Genomic DNA, 21130 nt, shown 5'->3' on the forward strand with positions numbered 1-21130 from the left:
TTTTAATTCCACGTCCCATTCCCATTCTGATGTGTCTATCCACGGCCTCCTCTACTGTCAAGTTGAAGCCACACTCAGGTTGGAGGAACAACACCTTATATTCCGTCTGGGTAGCCTCCAACCTGATGGCAAGAACACTGACTTCTCTAACTTTCGTTAATGCCCCACCTCCCCTTCATACCCAATCCCTTATTTATTTATTATTATTAATTTTTTTTCTCTTTTTTTCTCCCCCTGTCTATCTCACTATACTCCTTGCCCATCCTCTGGGCTCCCCTCCCCTTTTCTTTCTCCCTAGGCCTCCCGTCCCATGATCCTCTCCCTTCTCCAGTCTCGTATCCCTTTTGCCAATCAACTTTCCAGCTCTTAGCTCCATCCCTCCCCCTCCTGTCTTCTCCTATCATTTTGGATCTCCCTCTCCCCCTCTCATATCTCTTCTTTCAGTTAGTCCTGACGAAGGGTCACGGCCCGAAACGTCGACTGTACCTCTTCCTATAGATGCTGCCTGGCCTGCTGCGTTCACCAGCATTTTTTTATGTGTGTCACTTGGATAAAGCTCAAGTTGTCCAAGACAATAAGGACTCTGGATAGGAATTCTAATCAAGCAAAAAGCTAACATCATTATCAAACTGCAAAACACTAATTCTCATACCTGTATTTTTCCTTTCAGAAACTCTGTATTCCAAGGGATGTGAATACTTCCACTGATAGTGCCATGCTGGGATTCCTTCTCTAAACTTATGACTATTATTTGCAAGAAGCCATTCTGGATATATTCTGCAATTAGATTAGATTAGATTCAACTTTATTGTCATTGTGCCGAATACAGATACAAAGCCAATGAAATGCATTTAGTATCTGACCAGAAATGCAAAGAATAGTGTTATTTACAAAATAACTGCAAATTTAAAAAAGTGCTACAGCACACAAGTATAAAAGTACTGAGACAGTACAATACAGATGCAATACCGCTTAGTGTTGTGATGAGAGGTTCAGCAGAGTCACAGCCTCAGGGAAGAAGCTCTTCCTGTGCCTGCTGGTACGGGAGCGGAGGCTCCTGTAGCACCTACCGGATGGGAGGAGAGTAAAAAATCCATGGTTAGGGTGGGATGCATCCCTGATAATGCTTTTCACCCTGCCCAGGCAGCGTTTATGGTAGATGTTCTCAATGGTGGGCAATTGGGTGCCGATAATCCGCTGGGCAGTTTTCACCACACACTGGAATGCTTTGCGGTCCGACACGGGACAATTGCCATACCACACTGAGATGCAGTTGGTGAGTATGCTCTCAATGGTACAGCGGTAAAAGTCCATCAGTTCCCCTCTTCTACGGACCGTGCCTTTCAAATTTGGAAGACTAATGGTATATCACGGTTTTTGGACTTATTTTCAGATGGCTCCCTTTTGTCTTTTGAACAGTTATCTAACAAATACAATTTACCAAGAATACATTTCTTTAGATATTTGCAAGTTAGTAATTTCCTAAATACCATACTTTCTTCCTTCCCGGCGTTACCCCTTACAAATATTTTAGACGCTATCATTAATCTTAACCCGTGTCAGAAAGGTGTAACGGCTACTATATAGAATACCATCATGAAACTTAAAAAAGCTCCATTCGTTAAGATTAGGATTAGCTGGGAAAAGGAATTGGGCCTTACTATCCCGGCTGATGACTGGGCTCATATTTTACAACTTGTTAATACTTCCTTTATCTGTGCCAAACACTCCTTAATTCAATTTAAAGTGGTCCATACAGCACACATGTCTGAAGATAAATTAGCTCGTTTTTACTCTCATATTAACCTTCTTTGCGATAGATGTCATGGGGAGATAGCTTCCTTGACCCACGTTTTGGTCTTATCCTACTCTGGAAACTTTTTGGAAAGACTTTTTTAATATTATCTCAAAGGTTTTGAATAGTGATATTTGTCCCCATCCTATTACTGTTATCTTTGGATTACCTAAAACTTCTAGTAATTTACCCCCGTCAGCGCGTAGAATGATTGCATTTCTTACTTTAATGACGAAAAGATGTATCCTACAACATTGGAAGGAGATTAATGCCCCAACTACGTTTTTTTGGTTCTCTCAAACGAAACTGTGTCTAAATTTGGAAAAAAAAATCAGAAGTAATCTTTATGATACTTCAGTTAAATTTGAACAGACCTGGAGATCTTTTATTCAATATTTTCATTTAATGTAACTATTTTTTTCTCTCTCTGATCATACATACACTCCCTTCGTGGATTTTATCTGCTATTAGTGGAGGTCGGGTTTGAGGACGTGATTGTTTAATTTGTTCAAATCTACTATTTACCTAGGAGCCCATTGTTTTGCTTTGTAGGTTAGTTACACGGTAATTTTTTGGGGTTTTTTTTCTGGTTTTTTTTTTCTCGTTCTATCGACATATATGGAAAATTAGTATACAACTATATTATCTTGTTATTTTATAACTAACTTACGTTGTTTGCATTCTTTTTTTGTATTAATATTACTTGCATATTTATATCTTAACAATGTATTGGTTGTTTTGTCTTTTGTGTACTAATTCAATAAAAAAATGTTTTTAAAAAGTCCATCAGTATCCTGGGACAGGGGTGAGCTTTCTTCATGCTCCGCAGGAAATAAAGACGCCGTTGCGCCTTTTTGATCAGGATGGAGGAGTTCAGGGACCAGGTGAGATCTCGGAAATGAGAACACCAAGGAATTTGAAGCCAAGATGGCATTGGTAAGAAAACAGCCTCAACAGTTATCAATTTAATTGGAATATAGTGGTAAATTTGTTCTTAAATCATTAATTAAAGTAATTTGACACAAAATACATATTAGCATTGAAAGTAAATTGACAAAAAAGATGATTTCAGAAAAGACTTGAAACTGTCTCTGAAGATTTTTTTTCAAATTATTAGTTCATTTATTCTCAATAAGTTCTAAATCGCAGTTCTAAAATTTGAAATCTTGAAGCTGGAGTTCTCAGCTATCAGACCTATCAACAGATCTCCAAATAATCTAAGTGCTGCGTAGACTGGCTGCTGGTTTCATAATGGTCCTGCTGTCACAGAAACTGACAATCTTGTGTTAAAACAACTCCACAGAAGACAGACCAAAATCTTCCCCAATCTATCACAGAGTAATGCAACCAACATTTAATCAGTGGTGTGCAAGTACAACAGTCATACAAATTAAAATGGAAATCCCCTTACCTTTTCTACCGAACAAGTTATGAAAGCTACCAGACATGTAGGAGCTTTTCCCATTGTGCAACATAATATGGCAATGATAGCCAAGAAGCCCACATTCTGAGACAATATCATCCAGCACTGGCTCATGAGGTGATGGCCTGTAAGGGCTTTTAAATTTAAAAATATCAAAGAATCTGAGCAAAATTAATAGTTTCCTGATTTTTACTATGTAAATACAACACATTATACAATAACAAAGTAAGGTCTTTTCAATAAAGGGAAAGTGAATTTGTCCAAATCTCATGCTGAATAGCTTAGCCTTTTTTTTTTAAGATAAAACAGCTACTCTTTGAAATCTGCAATTATAAACAAAAGTAATTTTCTATCAGTACAATGCAATTAGATTGTATTTCAGTTAATAATTGCTTAACTATTTGTAATAATCTGTTTTGACACAAGCAATTCTCCTTACCTCGTAACTGACCCCAATGTGCTCTTCTCAATGAGTTGATGGTAATGAAGATTTGTAACAATAACAGCCAATTCCCCATCTTCCTAGAACATTCAAAAACAAAGTACTAGTGATGATGAATGCATTACTTTATATCCAAACTGTGGTTACTCACTGGGAAGATAATTCTGGTATCACCATTATTGCACAAAGGAAAAATAAAATGCACAATGAATTTGTTGCTCATCACACACCATATTATGAAGATGAAAACTAAGTGTCACTTTAATCCAACTGTTATAATAGACTAGTATCTGCACATCTTTTATCTTTAGAAATTACTTTGCAATTATAATTTCAATGTTAATGTCACATAAAATTAACAGTACGAGGTCATTTGACCCAGAGTCTGTATCTATTCTTCTTTGAGCATTCTAGGTGGCCACAGTCCCTCTCCCTAGAGCATTATAATTTTTCCTTCATATTCCCTGATCTCCTTTTGAATGATATAATGTGATCTGTCTTTACAACTACCCACGCACTGCATTCCAGACTCTAATTACGTGCTGTGTAAACAAGTGATTGAAGTTTATTTCCAATCACTTCCTTCCATGACTTCTCAGGAAATTAAAATATTTCTCTCCATTTATAGTATATGCACTTAATTTTAAATAACTATCAAATTTTCTCACAACCTACTCTATTCCAAAGAGAACCATGCCCATTTCTAGAACCTATTCATATTAATTAAACACCCTCAGCTCTGCAATTATCCCATCTTTCCATCCTCCCTGGAGTGGATGTGATACTCCTGAATATACAGGTTGTGCTATCAGGGTTCACCATATACTCAAGGCCTCTAATACAATGCACAGGATCCCATTTACTTTTCTAATACCTTCCTAAACATGTCTCACCATTTCCCCTGAACAATGCATGGAAACTATGCCCAGATCTCTGTACATGTACCACTTTTAGAAATATTTCCTTTTCTTTTGTTTTTAGTCACTCACACCAAAACGTGACCAAGCTCACATTTTTCACTGTTGAAGTTCATCTGCCATACATGTCATCAGCTTGTTCCGATCTCCTTCATATATATCACTACCCTTCTTACAATTCACTATGCCTCCAAGTTCTGTATCATCTACACACTTGGCAATTATACCCTCAGCACCTAAATTAATTCCATTTACATATAAAGCAGCAACTCTGCACCAGAATGGGGAACACCACTGTAGCTTTACCTCCAGTCCATATGAGCAGCCTTTCTCTAATTATACTGTTTCCTCTAACTTAACTAATTTTCTGTTGATATTGCTACAACACCGTTTATCCAATGAGCTTCGGATTTGGAGGCAACCCCATTCTGTGACCTTGTATTACCTTTTGGAAGTCCATATATACCATTGCAACCATTTAGTTAAAAGATCCATTTTGGCTTTTTCAAATCAATCTACACTTGTCCAGTTGATTGTTCCAGCCCCAAATGAAATCAATCCACTAGGTCTGTAATTACGAGGCTTACTTCCAAATCACTTTTTTTTTAAAAGAAAAATGCAGCATTTGTAATGTTCCTGTCCTCAGAATCCATCCCAAATCACCACCTGCTTGCAAGATTATGGGCAGTACCTCTGCAACAACTTCCATCATTCTCCTCAGCAAACCAAGATGCATCCCATCAGACCAATGTGATTTATCCATCTCAAGAGCAGCTGGCCATTCTTGTCTTCCTCCTTATCACTGTTGAGCTATCCAAAATCTCAGCTTTGCTGATACTCCAGCAGCATCTTCTTCCCCAGTAAAAACACTGAGCAATGCCACACTGTCAATCATGTAATCCCCCCTCCGCCGCCTCCGCCCCGCTCCCCCCCAGCCATCCTCTTCAATGTTCGGGTCTTGGTGTCTGACAACCAACAATAAGCATTAAGTATAATTCTACATGTGCTTTTGTAGAATGTAATCTTGGACAACATTTAGCAGACCTTTGGGCTGTGCTGTATAACTAGAAACTCCATTCCTTGAAAAACAAGGCATTTTCAATTGCGCATCATGCCTACTGTATGAAAGTACCATCATGATACTGGTACGTCCTTTCATTAAATTATGATGTAATCCTTTTCTAGAGTATTAAAAACCTGAATCCACATATTCTAAAGTTAAAGTGCTGAGACCAAAGGGCAGAGGGTGAAAGCTCAATTTTCTGTCAGCCAAGCTCCCCCACCTGAGCCCATCCCAACTGCCTGAATTTGACCTGTCCTGTCCCCCTCTCCTTGCTGCTACCGTTGGGCGGATGGCACATGAATCTTGGGTCCATGCCGCCAGGTTTGGGAACAGTTGTTGCCCTGCAGCTGCCGAGCTCCCGTTCTGACTTCACTTGGCTCAGTACTGAACTAGCTCTGTGGCAGTGGACTCTCTGGTTTATGTTTTGTATTATTTGTTTACTTTTTTTAAAACTGTTTTCGCAAATTGTTCTTTTTTTGCACTCAAGATACTTGTCAGTCTTTCTTGCATAATGTTTTTCGTGGATTCTATTGTTCCTTTGTTTTGTGGGCGCCTGAAAGAAGATGAATCTCAAGTTTATAAATGGCATACAGACTTCGATAATAAATTTACTTTGAACCTTCCACAATGCCTCATTGACTGATGGGTAGTAAGAGAGCACATAAAGAAATCTGTCAGGGGTGGGGTAGGGGGGTGGTAGGGGCAGAAGTGGAGGTAAACAGATGTGTGAAGGGGTAACAAGTTATGTGCTTCACAGGGAAGGCTACCCTGAGCGTGAAGGAGGAAACCTGCTTTCCATGGTCTTCGCCAGTCTGCAGACTTCACAATTACTTACTGCACAAGGTCAGAGATTGAAAGCATCTGTACAACTACACAGTTAGGATTTTACAAAAAAAAAATGTGGTCTTTGGAGATTTACCAGTACCACTTCTTTATTTAAATATAGTTAAAATAGAGGTCCCTCTAATTTGCATATTGTTCATTACATGGAAAATGATCTTCTCCTAATAGCTCAGCGATTAGCCTAACACTATTACACCGCCAGCAACCCAGGCTCAATTCTGCCGCTGCCTGTGAGAAGTTTATACATTCTCTCTGTGACCGCGTGGGCTTCTTCCAGTTTCGTCCCACATTCCAACAACACATGGATAAATAGGTTAGTTGGTCATATGGGTGTCTCTGAGCTTGATGGACTGAAAGGGTCTGTTAGTATGGCCTATCTCCAATAAAATTTTAAAAATATATATCCTAACCTGTTATTTACAAAATGTGTTACTCAAAATCTCTTGATCTTGTTTTTGATCTTAAATAATTAAAGTGAACCGCTTACACTAATGCGGGAAATGAAATGTGCATAACGGTGAATCATAACAGCAAATGCCAGATCCAGTCACCCACCGGATGCAGCTAGTTGAAAAAAAGATTATCTAGCTATCTGCTTAATTTCTGATTGCGCGATCTTGCTCAACAAAATTGGTTGCTGCGTGAACTCACTTGCCAGCATCCCAACAACATGCCGGGGTGTAAGCATCTCAACTTAATAAGTTTGTCACCGCCAATAAATGTACTGGACTCTTCCAGAGTTGTTAAATCATATTCCACAAGTAGGGATCTCCGGCGAGGTCTAAGAGAAATTTTAGAAATTTAGAATTAATCCCAGGATTTAAAAGGTTTATTAATTTATCAATTTTTTTTTAGAAAACTAAGGTTTCCTTTAATTAAAAATAGCAACCATTCGTATTTATATTCTCCACAAGTTTTCAATGCATCAACAAGGTCACCAGAAAAATGGAGGCAAGATATTTGTTTAACTTTTAAGTGAATGTTTCCATGCCTACCTTTGTTCATTGTAGGCCACAGTACTTGTTTACAGGTAGCAATTTACAAGGTGTTGAAAGGTGCTGCCACCTCTGTAATGTTCTGAATTGATCAAGATTAATCAGGTGCAGTAGGAGGAGAAAGAGGAAGAGAAGCAACCAGCCAAGAACAGAGAGGCAAAAACAAAATCCTGTGCTCACAGAAGCACTTACTAGCCATCAGATCTTAAAACATAGAATATCAAAGCATAGTACAGGTCCTTAAAATTAACAGATGAAATGCTTAATGAGAGGAACAAACTAATTGTTTGTTGACTGTAGAACTATTCTTAGCTGCACTTACACGAGATGAACAAATCCTAACATTCGCCTGATGCCACACCGTAAATCATAGATTACAGGCCCTTCAGCCCACAATACTGTGCTGACGTTTTAACCTACTCTAAAAGCATTCTAACCCTACCCTTTTACACAGTCCATTTTCTTTCATCCATGTGCCTATCCAAGAGTTTCTTAAATGCCCCTATTTATCTGCTTCTGCCACCATCCCCATGGCATTGCATTCCACACACTCGCCATTTTCTGTGTAAAGAACTCTGACATCCCCCCTATACTTTACTCCAATCACCTTAAAGCTATGCCTCCTTGTGTATGAAAACCTCAGGAGATCAGCAGTTTCTGATACTCAGACCACCCCATTTGGCCCCAACAATCATTCCACAGTCAAAGTCACTTAAAATACATTTCTTCCCAATTCTGATGTTTGGTTTGAACAACAACTGAACTTCTAACCACGTCAGCACACTTTTATTGAGCTAATTATTACTTATTTGTTTATTATTATTGTTTCTTTTATTTCTTTTGTATTTGCAGTTTGTTGTCTTTTGCACATTGGACGTTTGCCCATCCTGTTGGGTGAGGCCTTTCAATGATTCATTTACGTTTGTTGGATTAGCTGTGTAGGCCCATAAGAAAACAAATCTTAAGCTGTATATGGTGACATATACATATATTGATGATAAATTTACTTGAACTTTTATGCATTGAGTTGCTTCCATACTAATCACAGTGATGGAGTCCAAAACCCTTCCTCTTCATTACTGATAACTAAATTGGTGCAGTCGGCCATGCAATAAGGAATATCAATAATTGCTGTTTATTTTATAAAGTTCACCCACAGAGTAGGTGGAGGTAAAACCTGGTCTATTAACACTCAACAGAAATATGCCAACAAACTGAGATATGGAAATGTTGGAACAGAGTCAGACTTGTGATATTAAACTAGGAAGCCATGGGGATGGCAAAGAATTATAGAAATAAATGAAGCTGGAACCCCTGGTACATACATAGAACTCCAATATAATTCTCTACTCCTTTACACTTCTACCACAAGCTAAAAGGTGACCGGATTAGAAGTTCAAAGGCCTTGAAAAATAATCTACAAACAAATTTAAATCCCAAAAAATCAACTCATAATTCATATGCTGTTAATTAGAGATCTGGGATGAAAATTTATTACCGAAATGAAAATCACAAAACTACCAGATTGTAATAAAACAACATCTATTTCAAAGCTCTTTTTTAAAAAGAAAGTTTATATCTCATCTGATCTTTATATGATGCTAGACTTCTCCTGGAACTGCCCGTCAGTTATGGAGCAATTAGGAATCAGTAATAAATGAGTGACTTATCAATAACATACAAATAAAAATCTTTCACCCTCAGAATTTTGAACGGCCAGGGAGGTGGGGAATGAAGAGGTATTCATGTTCTATAGCAGGGGAGCAAGGAACTAAGCTGTTAATGACTCTCAAAAAAAGTCGACAGCTATCTCTAGGGGCTGGGAATTGTTTCCCCTTTGTATTATTCAAAGAAGGAATTGTGAAAATGGTGAGCTGCCAAAATGAAGAACACCACATTCATCAGCTATGTAGATAGGAGCAGTACAGCAGAGTTAGAAAAGGATCACCAAACATTTCAGGAAACTATTTGCCTCTGATCTATTCCCCAGTACTACCTGAGGAAAGGACAGACTCATTGGAATCAATGTCCAAGGAAATCCAGCCAAATAACAAGCCAATTAATATTCACCACAACACCAAATATAATTTTAATTTTATACAAGGTATATAATAAAGTGCTTTCATCACATACTTTCAATGCAATAATAATCAACATTACCCACAATGGAGTTATTAAACACAATTTTAGACAGACAGACACAAAAAGCAACATCAAAGAGAGAAACTATGTGAAGTTGTGAGATTAGAGAAGAATTCCAGTCTTTGTTGCCCAGACAAAAGTACAGTTGTCAGAATGCAAAAATCATTCTGACGTTAGTGGATGAGGCAAGTTGTAATGTGGTGCAAGGAGAGTGGACTGAACAGCAGTTCCATGTGTTCTTGGTGAGAAGGACAACAAGATTCCTTATTAAAAGGTAAATATAGAGATCACATGGATGCATTTCATTTTGCTGCAGACACCTTCGAAGGGAATGCTGGAGAAGACAAGTGCAATAAATTTAGAATAAAAACATTATTTTTCCTCAGCTTAGTATTTATTTAGATTCACAGGAAAGCAGGGTAGAGGTCAAAGTGATCAGGCTTGTATCTTGTGCATCATCTGTACACTAATAAAAATGAAATGAAGATAAACAATGCAAGCAACTAAACTGGTTACACGGCAAGGTCTATTCTCTCCTAAACTTACCCATGTTTTTCAGGGATTTTGCTCGGTGGAAATAATGGCGTGACTCCGTACACACAGAGTGTCTTGAGGCTAGACAGAGGAGGCCACGCTACACTGTTCCAGTATAAAGTAGCAGATGTATCACTGAAGAAGGCCTTACTTTGCTCCTGGACATATTCCTTCCCCATTCTTTCATGAAGAACAATCATCCAAGTAATTCCAAGAGCTCTGCAGAAACAAGTTGTTTTTAGGGAGTTGATTGTATGCAATGTCACTGTAACATCTTCAACATTAATGACATCTAGCTCAAATCCATTTCAGTGTTCTAGTACGAAACACTAAACTAACTTTAGTAACTAATGAGTTACCAACACCAATTCTTTATCTACTTTTGCTGAAGTGATTAAAGCAGCAAAGGACTGCTTTGATGAAGTGACTTCGCTAAAGGATGTCAAGTATCTTGGAAATCATCAGAAATGCCATTACTTTACAATATGAAAGTGATTAATAATATGAAACTAATAGTTATAGTGAGAAAATGACAAAACACAGCATGGATTTTGAAGGAGTGAATGGACATAAAAAGATGAAATACTGCTTGTTGAATTTAAAATCATGTTTTACTAGCCTTATGCAACTAGAGATCATGTTTTCTAGAACGAAATTCAGTAACGCTCATTTCCAAAGTGTGTTTTACGACTCCCTGGAAACTTAGACCATAAAACATAAGAGTAGAATTAGGCCACTCGGCCCATCAAGTCTGCTCCACCATGGCTGATTGATTATCCCTCTGAAGCCATTCATAGTCATAGAACACCACAGCAGCAGAAACAGGCTGTTTGGCCCATCTAGACTGTGGCAGACCATTAATCTGCCTAGTCGCATTGACCTGTACTATCTCGCTCCTTTCCCCAAAAAGAATACAGTAAACAATAAAAAACTAAAATCAAACAATATTTCCCTTTAAAGCAACATCAACTCTCTTAGGTACACTGTCATGCATTTTTATATATAAAAAAAAAAATCAGCTGGTAGGTTGTTCCAAGCACCTCGGAGAACTTGCCAGTCCTTCTGCAGACGTTGGCTATATTACTCATTTCTGTCTTTCCAGGTAATCCCAGACAGCCTTGATGATGTTGAGATCAGGACTCTGTGGAGGCCACACCATCTGTTGCAGAAATCCTTGTTCATTCTTTTCACTGAAGATCATTTTTTTTAATTATCTAGGCCGTGTGTTTGGGCTCCTTGTCCTGCTGCAGAATGAAGTTGGGACCGATCAGATGCTCCCTTGATTGTACTGTGGGATAGATGGAAATCTGCTTGTATTTCTCAGCATGGAGGATTCCATTAATTATGACCAAATCACAAATTCCATTTACAGAATTCCAGTCCCAAACCTGCAGGAAACCTCCGTCGCGCTTCACTGTTGGTGCAGACATTCATCCAGGTAGCGCTCTCCAGCTCTTTTACGGACAATCTGCCTCCTGTTTGAGCCAAAAATTTCAAATTTTGACTCATCAGTCCAGAGTACTTGCTGCCATTGTTCTGGACTCCAGTCGTGTTTTTGTGCATAGGAGAGTCTTTTGGCTTTGCTTCCACTTCAGAGAAATGGATTTTTGTTAGCAACTCTTGCATGAAGACCAGTTCTGACAACACTTCCCTGCTCTGTAGAAGGGTGTACTTGGATTCCAATGATTTCTGAGAGTTTAGAGCTGATTGCAGTGCTGGACCTCTTTCCATTTGGAAGGTATGTCAGTTTGATGTATCTCTTGTCTGCTGCACTCAGTTTCCACACCGACCACTGTGTTTCTGCTCCTCAAACTTACTCATTGCTTTTGCTTCTTCAGAAGAGCTTAGACAGCACACCTTGAAACTTCTGTCTGCTGTGAAATTTCTGCTTGGGAGGGACCTTGCCAATGCAGGATGAACACCTTGTGTCTTGTTGCTATGCTTGCTTTTGCCATGGTGGAAGAATTGATGATTTGAAGGTTGTACTGTCATATCTGCCACAATCTAACCTTTTAGTTTGGTTGCCCTTCACCCAATTTGATTCCTTCTACATCAATTTCTGTTTCACTCAGTTTAGTTCATTCAACTCATTGTGCTATTGATCTTTAGCACCTGTTTGTTATCTTTGTTTAATCATGTACTGGCCTATATACCTACAAAGTCATCAAGTTTTTATTTGAAAGGTGATATATTACTTCATATGTTACTTTCTTTAATGAAATACTAAAATTTCTCTAACATTTAATATTTTTTGGAAATCTAAAATTTGCTTGTTTCCACTGACACACAGAAGAAAAAAAACTAAAGCAAAATTTATGTAAAAATCAAGGGTGCCTCAGACTCTTGCACAGTACTGCGTGTTAACCCTTTCATTCCCAGGGTCATTCTTATGAACCTCCTGTGGACTCTCAAGTGCCAGCACACCTTTTCGAAGATAAGAGACCCAAAACTGCTCACAGTACTCCAAGTGTGGTCTAAAAATCCTCAGCATTACTGTACATCCTTGCTGTTATATTCTAGTCCTCTCAAAATGAATTAACATTTCATTTGCCTTCCTTACAGCTGAAAGCACCTGCACATTAAACTTTAGGGAATTATGCACTTCTGATTTTTGAATTTTCTCCCCATTTACAAAATATTCTACACCTTTATTGCTTCTATTTAAATTGAAATAGCTTTATTGTCATTGCCTAGTACAACTTGTCATGCACCAATACAGCGAAAATGAGTTTGCAACTCCCAAACTCAATGCTATAAAACAACAAATAAAATAAACAAACAATAAATAACATCAAGTAACCAGCCAGTACAAGCAAGGTCCAGCAGTACAAAAGCACAACACAGATGCATGACAGCCATAAAACCAGTATTAAAGTAGCAATATAACAAATTTATGGATGATGCCTCATCGATTGGTTCAGAGTAATTATAGCTCTGGGGAAAAAGCTATTTTTCAGTCTGGAAGCTCGGGCATAGAAAATCTTATAACGTCTGCCAGATGGAAGAAGTTCAAACAGATGATTGCATGGGTGTGTATTGTCCTTACAGATGCTTGTAGCTTTCCTTAGGTAGCGAGAGCTGTAGGTGTCCTCCAGGGCTAGGAGCTGTGTCTCGATGATCTACTGTGCACTAGAGACTTTCTACCAAAGTGTATGACAACAATCATTTGACCAAGTATTTCTTAACATATTCCACCATGCATGCTTGAAGCGGTTTCTGGCTCCCTTTCCAAAACAGAAATGCAAAGAAATTTTTTTAGTCAGAGGGTGGTGAATCTATGGAATTTGTTGCCACAGGCAGCAGTGGAGGCCAAGTCATTGGGTGCATTTAAGGCAGAGATTGATAGGTATCTGAGTAGCCAGGGCATCAAAGGTTATGGTGAGAAGGCGGGGGAGTGGGACTAAATGGGAAAACGGATCAGCTCATGATAAAATGGCGGAGCAGACTCGATTGGCCGAATGGCCAACTTCTGCTCCTTTGTCTTATGGTCTATGGTCTTATGGTCATTGTTCTATATTATTCGAGCTCAAAGCACTGTACAATAAGTTAATCTGCATAAACAGTATGCAGGATAAGTTTTCCACTGTATCTTGGTAAACCAACACTAATTACACATGAGCACTTTAGTAACATTATGAGGAAACAGACTTGGCTGTGCCGGATCAATCACTATAAAACCTTGGCATAATCAAATTTTATTATTGCAACCCATTAGCTTCCATCCTTCTGTCCCATTAAACACTATACTGTTACTCTTGTAGAGACGTTGTCGAGACACGGTGACCCTATGGATGTAGTTGTCCAGTTTTCATGGCAAGATACAGAAGTGGATTGTCAGGCCCTTCTTCTGCACAGATACTGCTGCTGCCCAGATTGGGACCCAGTCGGATTCAATCTCAGAACCATCCACCTTGAAGTCTAGTGCTGATGTCACTACACCACTGGCTCAGCCCAAACACTACACTAACATGTCATAATTTACACCTGTTATTCTCAATCTTCCAATGCTCAGAATCCTCAAGGACCTTTGCCAATCTTTCCATCCCAACGGTCCTGAGAATTCTGATGTTCCCAAATTAACATAAGAAATAGGGGCCCGTCAAGCCTGCTCCGCCATTTAATAAGATCATGGCTAGTCTGACCATGGATTCATCTCCACCTACCTGCCTTTTCCCCATAACCCTTAATTCCCCATACTGTGCAAAAATCTAACCAACCTTGCCTTAAACACATTTTCTGAGGTAGCCTCCACTGCTTCATTGGGCAAAGAATTCCACAGATTCACCACTCTCTGGGAAATGCAGTTCCTCCTCATCTCTGTCCTAAACCTACTCCCCGAATCTTGAGTTTATATCCCCTAGTTCTAGTCTCACCAATCAGTAAAAACAAGTTTCCTACTTTTATCTTATCTACTTCATTCATAATTTTATATGTTTCCTTAAGATCACCCTTCATCCTTCTGAATTGCAGTGCATACAGTCTCAGGCGACTCAACCTCTCCTCATAGTCCAACCCCCCATCTCTGGAATCAACCTCCTATGCACCGCCTCCAAAGCCAGTATATCCCTCCTCAATCAAGGAGACTAGAACTGCATGCAGTACTCCCGATGCGGTCTCACCAGTACCCTATACAGTTGCAGCATAACCTCACTGCTCCTAAATACAATCTGTCTCGCAATCAAGACCAACATTCCATTTGCCTTCTTGATAACCTGATGCACCCAGCCTCTCAACCTGGCTTTCCTTCCCATCTTCCCAACTAGGGAATAGGCACTTCCCATTCCTCTCCACTCCACACCCAAGAACCCCTAGCATTCTCCTGACCGTCACTTCCACTGGTATCTCAAAACTGCATTAGAGTCACATTGCTACCAAAGGACTCTGATCTGCTAAGGCTAATCATTTCTGGATCTGAAAACCCTTGTGTCACCAGTCTACAGCATCGACAGTCTTCTGTGTCTCCAATTGTATTTGGCTGGCCAGTTGATATAATATCCAAATTTCAAGGCATTAGAGCTCCTTTAATTACTTAGCACGTAACTGCAATTCAAGTTCTTTGCAATTATTCACTGAACAAATGAACAGTAAATATGGATGTGTCTAGCCCTAGCACTTAATAGTGAAATTGTCAAAGAATAACTCTGAAACAAGATTGGTTCACAATCAGAAGTAAGTGCTAAACTAGACACAGATTTAAAATATCTCCCAATTTTGCAGTGTAACAGGTAGGGACAGGCATACTCCCCACCCAGTGGTGATCAATTGGCTTCCATGAAAGAGATAGAAGCTGCAGGAAAAGCAACGCTAATCCTACACTCACACAATGGCACATACCCAGCTGTAATGAGATATATGCCAGAAATATATAATGAGATATATTTCCATTTTTAATATCTCTATATTCCCCTTTCAGGGTTCCTTTGAAGACCCTGACCTGGAGTTACACACTGACTATGGTTTTTCGTGGAAATGGAACCCGCTCTCAGGGTTTCACGAATGGCCGTTATTCAGCACGCCAAGGGCTCAGCCTAAGAGCTCCGCTCACGTTTGGAGGACCGAGATTTCATGACTCTGGAGACCGGGGGGGGGCAGGAGAGAATCGGAGGTCGGCGTCCGGGCAGGGGATCAGTGTCGGAGATGGAAGATTTAAGGCTGTGTGCCCAGAGACCAGAGATCGTTGAGCACAGAGCTCGGAAAAAGTGACGCAACGGACTTTTAACACCGTAACCAATGAGTTGTTTGTTATGTCTCCCCTCTCGCTATGAAATGGAGACACCTCCTTCTCCCTTATTAGGGAGAGAGAGAGAGCCTGTGGTTTGTCAAATACTGGGTGAACTAGTGGTCTTTGGGGTACTGCAAGTCCGAGTCTTTGCTGTTGCTTTGCTCACACTTGACTGCTCGGTGGCGGATGCCAATGCATTTTTTTTGCTGGTGGAGGGAGGGGGAAGTTGTTGCTTGCTGCCACTCATGTGCGGGAGGGAGGGGAGCTGGGGAGGACTTTGGGGTTCTAACATTTAACTGTCATCCATTCTTTGGGGCCACTCTGCTGATCTTGCGGATGGTTGCGAAGAAAAAGCATTTCAGGTTTATACTGTATACATTTCTCTGACATTAAATGTACCATCAAAACATTTGAAAGGAAGTCCTGTACACCACATGGCCTGGAAGATTCTGTCAAGCCTATCACATACATGGGAACCTAAGCAAGAGGTGACTATAATATCTCTCTCTCTCTCTCTCTCCCCAGGAGTGACAATCTTGCAAAAAGGGTCTCTGCGGTGACAAATTTAACTTCCTCACAAAATATATCAAGCTGACCTGCACATCACCACCATGCCTGCATAATGGAAAGCCCCACAGAAAAACGTACTGCGTACAAATGTCAGGGACCCTGAAGCCAGGATTAGTAAATACTGAGATATTACTGCACAGGAAATCTTTGAAATAATTAGGGATTCACTTGTTATAATTAGTGTAGGTAAACTTGGAAGCCTGAACGCAAGAAATGTATGTATCATCAGGGATGATGCATCTCTGTTTGATTACTGCCATCCTACATCCACAGTAAAAAGTGGATTGTACTTAGCTAGTACTAAAAATCATTATTTCATCCGAATTTAAGGCGACAGTCTTCCTTTAAGGGAGTCTCTTTAAGATCAGTACTAACATTGTCTCTCTCTTACTTGTAGCCAGAAAATAAACCATTTTGATTTCATCTGATCTACTTCAGGTTTTGCCTCACGGCCCTCAGTTTCTAGGTTTCCTTGCTGATCTTCCTCTTGCAACACATACTGTATTGGACGATTGTAGGATGTTAGGGGTATGGAAGGCTATAGTCCCGGTGCAGGTGAAAGGGAGTAAGCAGTGTAAATGGTTCGGCACAGACTAGAGGGGCCAAAGGGCCTGTTTCTGTGATGTACTTTTCTATGATTTTGTGCCATGCAGCATGTGACATGCACGTGACAGCCCAGACTGATGCAGGCAACACAAAATCAATGAACGATAGTGTTTTCCATAATTGTCTTGGTACTTTCATCAACTTGCTTCCACTCGATTCTATGGATTCAGAGTGACTGACAAGGCCAATGTGAGACCTGCAGATGCATATACAAAGGACAAGCGTGATGGGATGGACAGGTAAGTAGTTTGTGAAGTGGGGCACTACTTCTGTATTTTACACTGGGCTCCCAGGTACACTGAACACACATTAAAATTCTCAGTGCCATCTCAGTGCTTCCAAGGACTTTGAGAGAAAGTTGCTATTTTTTTCCCCTCAAGGTGGCTTTGAAAACACCTTTTAATCTCTTCTTCAACTCAGTAACCTCGTCCTGCAACACAGCTTGGACAGAGTGTCAGTTCTGAGGATTTGTATCAGCCATACCAATGACAGAGCTTACGGTAATTCAGGTGAAGGTGCAGAGGTTGCTGGCCGGCAAGAGATTGCTGATGGTATTTGCTTATCCTTTCTGTAGATTTGAAAGATTGTATGAAGACAGGATTGGTGGCATCTTTCCAGTGATCTGAAGAACCTACCATAGGCCTTCCAAGATATAAACATGTAAGAGATGAGGGATTCTGCAGCTATTGTTCAGGATTTCAGGCCAAGATCTTCAAACATTCTTTTTCTCTGTCAGCCGAAAACTGTATTTTCATTGCTTTTGTGCGCTCAACAGTTATGATTGGGGAGGATATTACCGTCAGCTTACAAGTAGAAACTAACCCTCATCTCCCAAGACCCATCCCCTGAGCAGCACTGGTCACTGGTCTTCATACTGAGCACTGCATTTTCCTCAAAGTATATTTCTCAAAAATGTAGCATTAACCACAAAACTTTCCTTGCGCTCCTTAACAGTTCACCAAATGAGGGCAAGAAAAAAATTGGAATCACATTTTAATTTTGTCATATTGGCCTAGGACAACAGTTGTGGGGGTCATTATTAACAACGATGTGACTACCTAAAAAGAGGAGATCGAAGGCAGGCAGGTAAATGCAATGTTAGCATTTATTTCAAGAGGACGAGAATACAAGAGCCTGTATGCAATGCTGGGGCTTTGTAGGCAGGAGTCAGACCGCAGTTGGGAGTATTGCAAGCAAATAGCATGAGGGCTAGTCAGCCAGGGTGCCTGGAATTTGGAAATCCTGTTGAAGACTGATGGCTGAAGCCTGGAAACGGTAGGCTGGAGGCCTGCCCTAGAGTTGGAGGACTGTCCATGTGGGTGGATGTGAGGGAGAAAAGGAGGTTGTTGTTTTGTTGTGTTCTATGTGGTTCATTGGGGGCATACTGTATCGGTGTCAGAATGCGTAGTGACATTTGCAAGCTGCTCCCAGCACATCCTTGGGTGTGTTGGTTGTTAATACAAAGGAAGTATTTCACTGTAACTTTGGATGAACTCATAACAAATTTAAATCTAAAAACTCCTTTCATTTCTCACTCATCTGTCTCTGTCCATAGATGCTGCCCTACTTTCTGACCACCTCCAGAATTTCCTGTGTCTTTTTTTGTTTGTCAAGGATAACCACGTATACTGAGATTAAATCCTCTTGCTGATGTTTTATTAACTTCAGACTCGTGTAGAAAGTGAGAGGGGAAATAAAGCCAAGCAAAAGTAACTTCGTGTTTTTTACATGTCAAAACCCAGCAATTCCACAAATTCTGTTCAATAATACCTTCACACTACGTTTTATTTTGGCACAGCAATGAGAATCAAGCTAGTAGAGCTCCTAAATCACAACCCCAGAGCACTGGGTTTGATTACGATCTCACTATTATCCACGGGCAGTCCACATTGATCCATGACTGTGAGTTTCCCTGGCGTATGTGGCTTTCCTCCCACATTCCAAAGACAAAAGAGTTGGTCAATTAATTGTCCACTGCACATTGTCTAATGTAGATGGTACTAGAATTGATGAGAATAGGGAGAAGAATATGTTTCCAAGAAATTAGCAAGAGAATGGGAATCCTGTGTGCTGGCACAGAAGGAGCCCATTCTGTCCATAACGTAAGGAAATACAGAGATGCACTAGTGAACTTTACTTCAAGTTTTCTTCTACAAAGCCAGTTGAGTGTCTTCCCAGAAGGAAACAAAAACAAACTTCCTACATTCACCTTTTATTCAAAAAAAATCTATGATATCTATTATTGAAGTTTCAGAATCCATTTTTCTAACATTAATAAATGTTCAATTGTTTGTAAAATAACCACCCAAGATAATTATTGCTACTTATCCTAGTATATGAAATGGTTATTGAATACTCTTTCTTACTTTACTGCTTCTCTGATCTTTGATGGCAATCCTGTGTAACGGTTAATGGGTTTCAACAACAGCCCCACTCCTCTTGCGCCAGAACCAGAACATCTACGTATAAATTCTTTCTTCCAGAATCTTGGTGGACTGTCCTGTATAGAAATCCTACTCAGCTTCTCCATGGTTGCATGTACAGCCTTGGGTTTCCAAACCTTGCTTCTGTAAGCAAAATAACTGCTGTAGATTCTGCACCACATTGAACTGGGGAAAAAATGTAGTAAATACAATATTTTAAACACAGATTGTTCTATATTACCATCATAAATGATAAAATAATTTCAGCATGGAAAATTTTAAACTGATAAGCAACTAATACTAAAGCTAATTATTACCCAAAATTACTTACAAAACCAACAGTTTTAAAATGTAGAAAATACCAACTAACCATAGAATTAAGTTATACAATAATCACATTTGAAACATTTTGCTGAACTTGCCCATGGTTATTTTGAAAGCAATTTAGTCTATTTATTTTCCAATAGCTGAGACAACTTCAGTTCAAATACCAGGCTTCATAAATGCCAGTTTGTGCCATTTCAGAAACAAAGTAACAGCAACAGTTTGTACACAGATAATAAAACATATAGCAACACACAAAATTAGAGAAACTCAGCAGATCAGGCAGCATTTATGGAGGGAAATGAACAGTCAACATTTTAGGTCAAAAGCCATCATCAGGGTGGTACAGAGGGGAGTTAGCCAATATATAAAGGTGAGGTAAGGGGTAGAGCAACAGTTGGCAGGTGATAGATGGATCTAGGTGAGGGGGCTGGTAGGCAGGTGGCAAGGGGGTAAGAGTGGGAAGGATGTCAGAAGCTGACAGAGATGATAGATGAAAGTGACAAAGGGCTGAAGAAGATGCAATCTGATAGGAAAGGACAGTGAGCAAAAGAATAAAGGGAAGGTGAAGAGGGAGGAATATGTCGATGGTAAGAAGATTGAGCAGGTAGGGAGTTGGGAAAGAGGTGAGGTGACAGGGGCCAGTGGGATAAGGGGAACAAAAAGGCACAGAGGAGAATGATACCAAAAGACAGAGAAATCTAAGCTCACATAATCAGATTGGAGACTACCAGAATGGAATACAAGGTGCTGTTCCTCTAATCTGCATCCACCCTCAACCTGACGATAGAGGAGGGTGTGAAAAGACAAGTCAGAATGGGAATGGGAAGTGGAATTAAAATCTCTGGCCACTGGGAAATTGTAGCTGGTAAGGCAGACAGAACAAACGAGCTCGATGAAGCAATCCCCAAATCTGTGCCGGATCTTAGCGATGCAGAAGTGGCCACACATAACCCTAACCTGATGCAATAAAGGACACCAAAGGATTCACAAATGAAGTACTGCCTCACCTAGAAGGAGAGTTTAGTGCCCTGACTGGTGGTGAGGGAGAAGGTGCTATTGCAGGGGATAACTGTCTAGAGGAGGAAATTGAAGCGAAGGGATGAACGGACAAGAGTGACACAGAGAATTATCTCTGCAGAAAGCAGCAAGAGGGAATGATGTGCCTGCTGGTAGGATCCCACTGGAGATGGCAGAAGTTGTGGAGAATGATAGGTTTGTGGTAGGTGAGAACTTGGGCACCTTGTTATGCCTTGGGGAGGGGCGGGGGTGGACTGGTTGGCCAAGGGTAAACATATGGGTAATAAGAGATGTGGTGAGGGCTCCAATGA

The 21130-nt window shown here is 40.0% G+C and overlaps 1 protein-coding gene across 2 annotated transcripts in view; it reads right to left on the minus strand.

Annotated features, from left to right (window-relative positions):
- fbxo15 (F-box protein 15) overlaps window positions 1–21130 on the minus strand; it is a 45869-nt gene that overhangs the window by 14720 nt on the left and 10019 nt on the right. Inside the window, exons 4-9 of one of the 2 annotated variants that reach the window (XM_072274006.1) lie at window positions 19419–19619; window positions 10167–10373; window positions 7135–7264; window positions 3658–3740; window positions 3207–3352; window positions 653–777 (exon numbers count right to left, since the gene is read on the minus strand). In XM_072274006.1, the coding sequence (XP_072130107.1) occupies window positions 653–777; window positions 3207–3352; window positions 3658–3740; window positions 7135–7264; window positions 10167–10373; window positions 19419–19619 (892 nt within the window). Of the gene's footprint in view, window positions 1–652; window positions 778–3206; window positions 3353–3657; window positions 3741–7134; window positions 7265–10166; window positions 10374–19418; window positions 19662–21130 lie in introns of both variants that reach the window. The other variant, XM_072273916.1, reaches the window with a different exon arrangement.

The sequence above is a fragment of the Mobula birostris genome, chromosome 1, assembly GCF_030028105.1.
Source record: "Mobula birostris isolate sMobBir1 chromosome 1, sMobBir1.hap1, whole genome shotgun sequence".
Lineage (NCBI taxonomy): Eukaryota > Metazoa > Chordata > Chondrichthyes > Myliobatiformes > Myliobatidae > Mobula > Mobula birostris.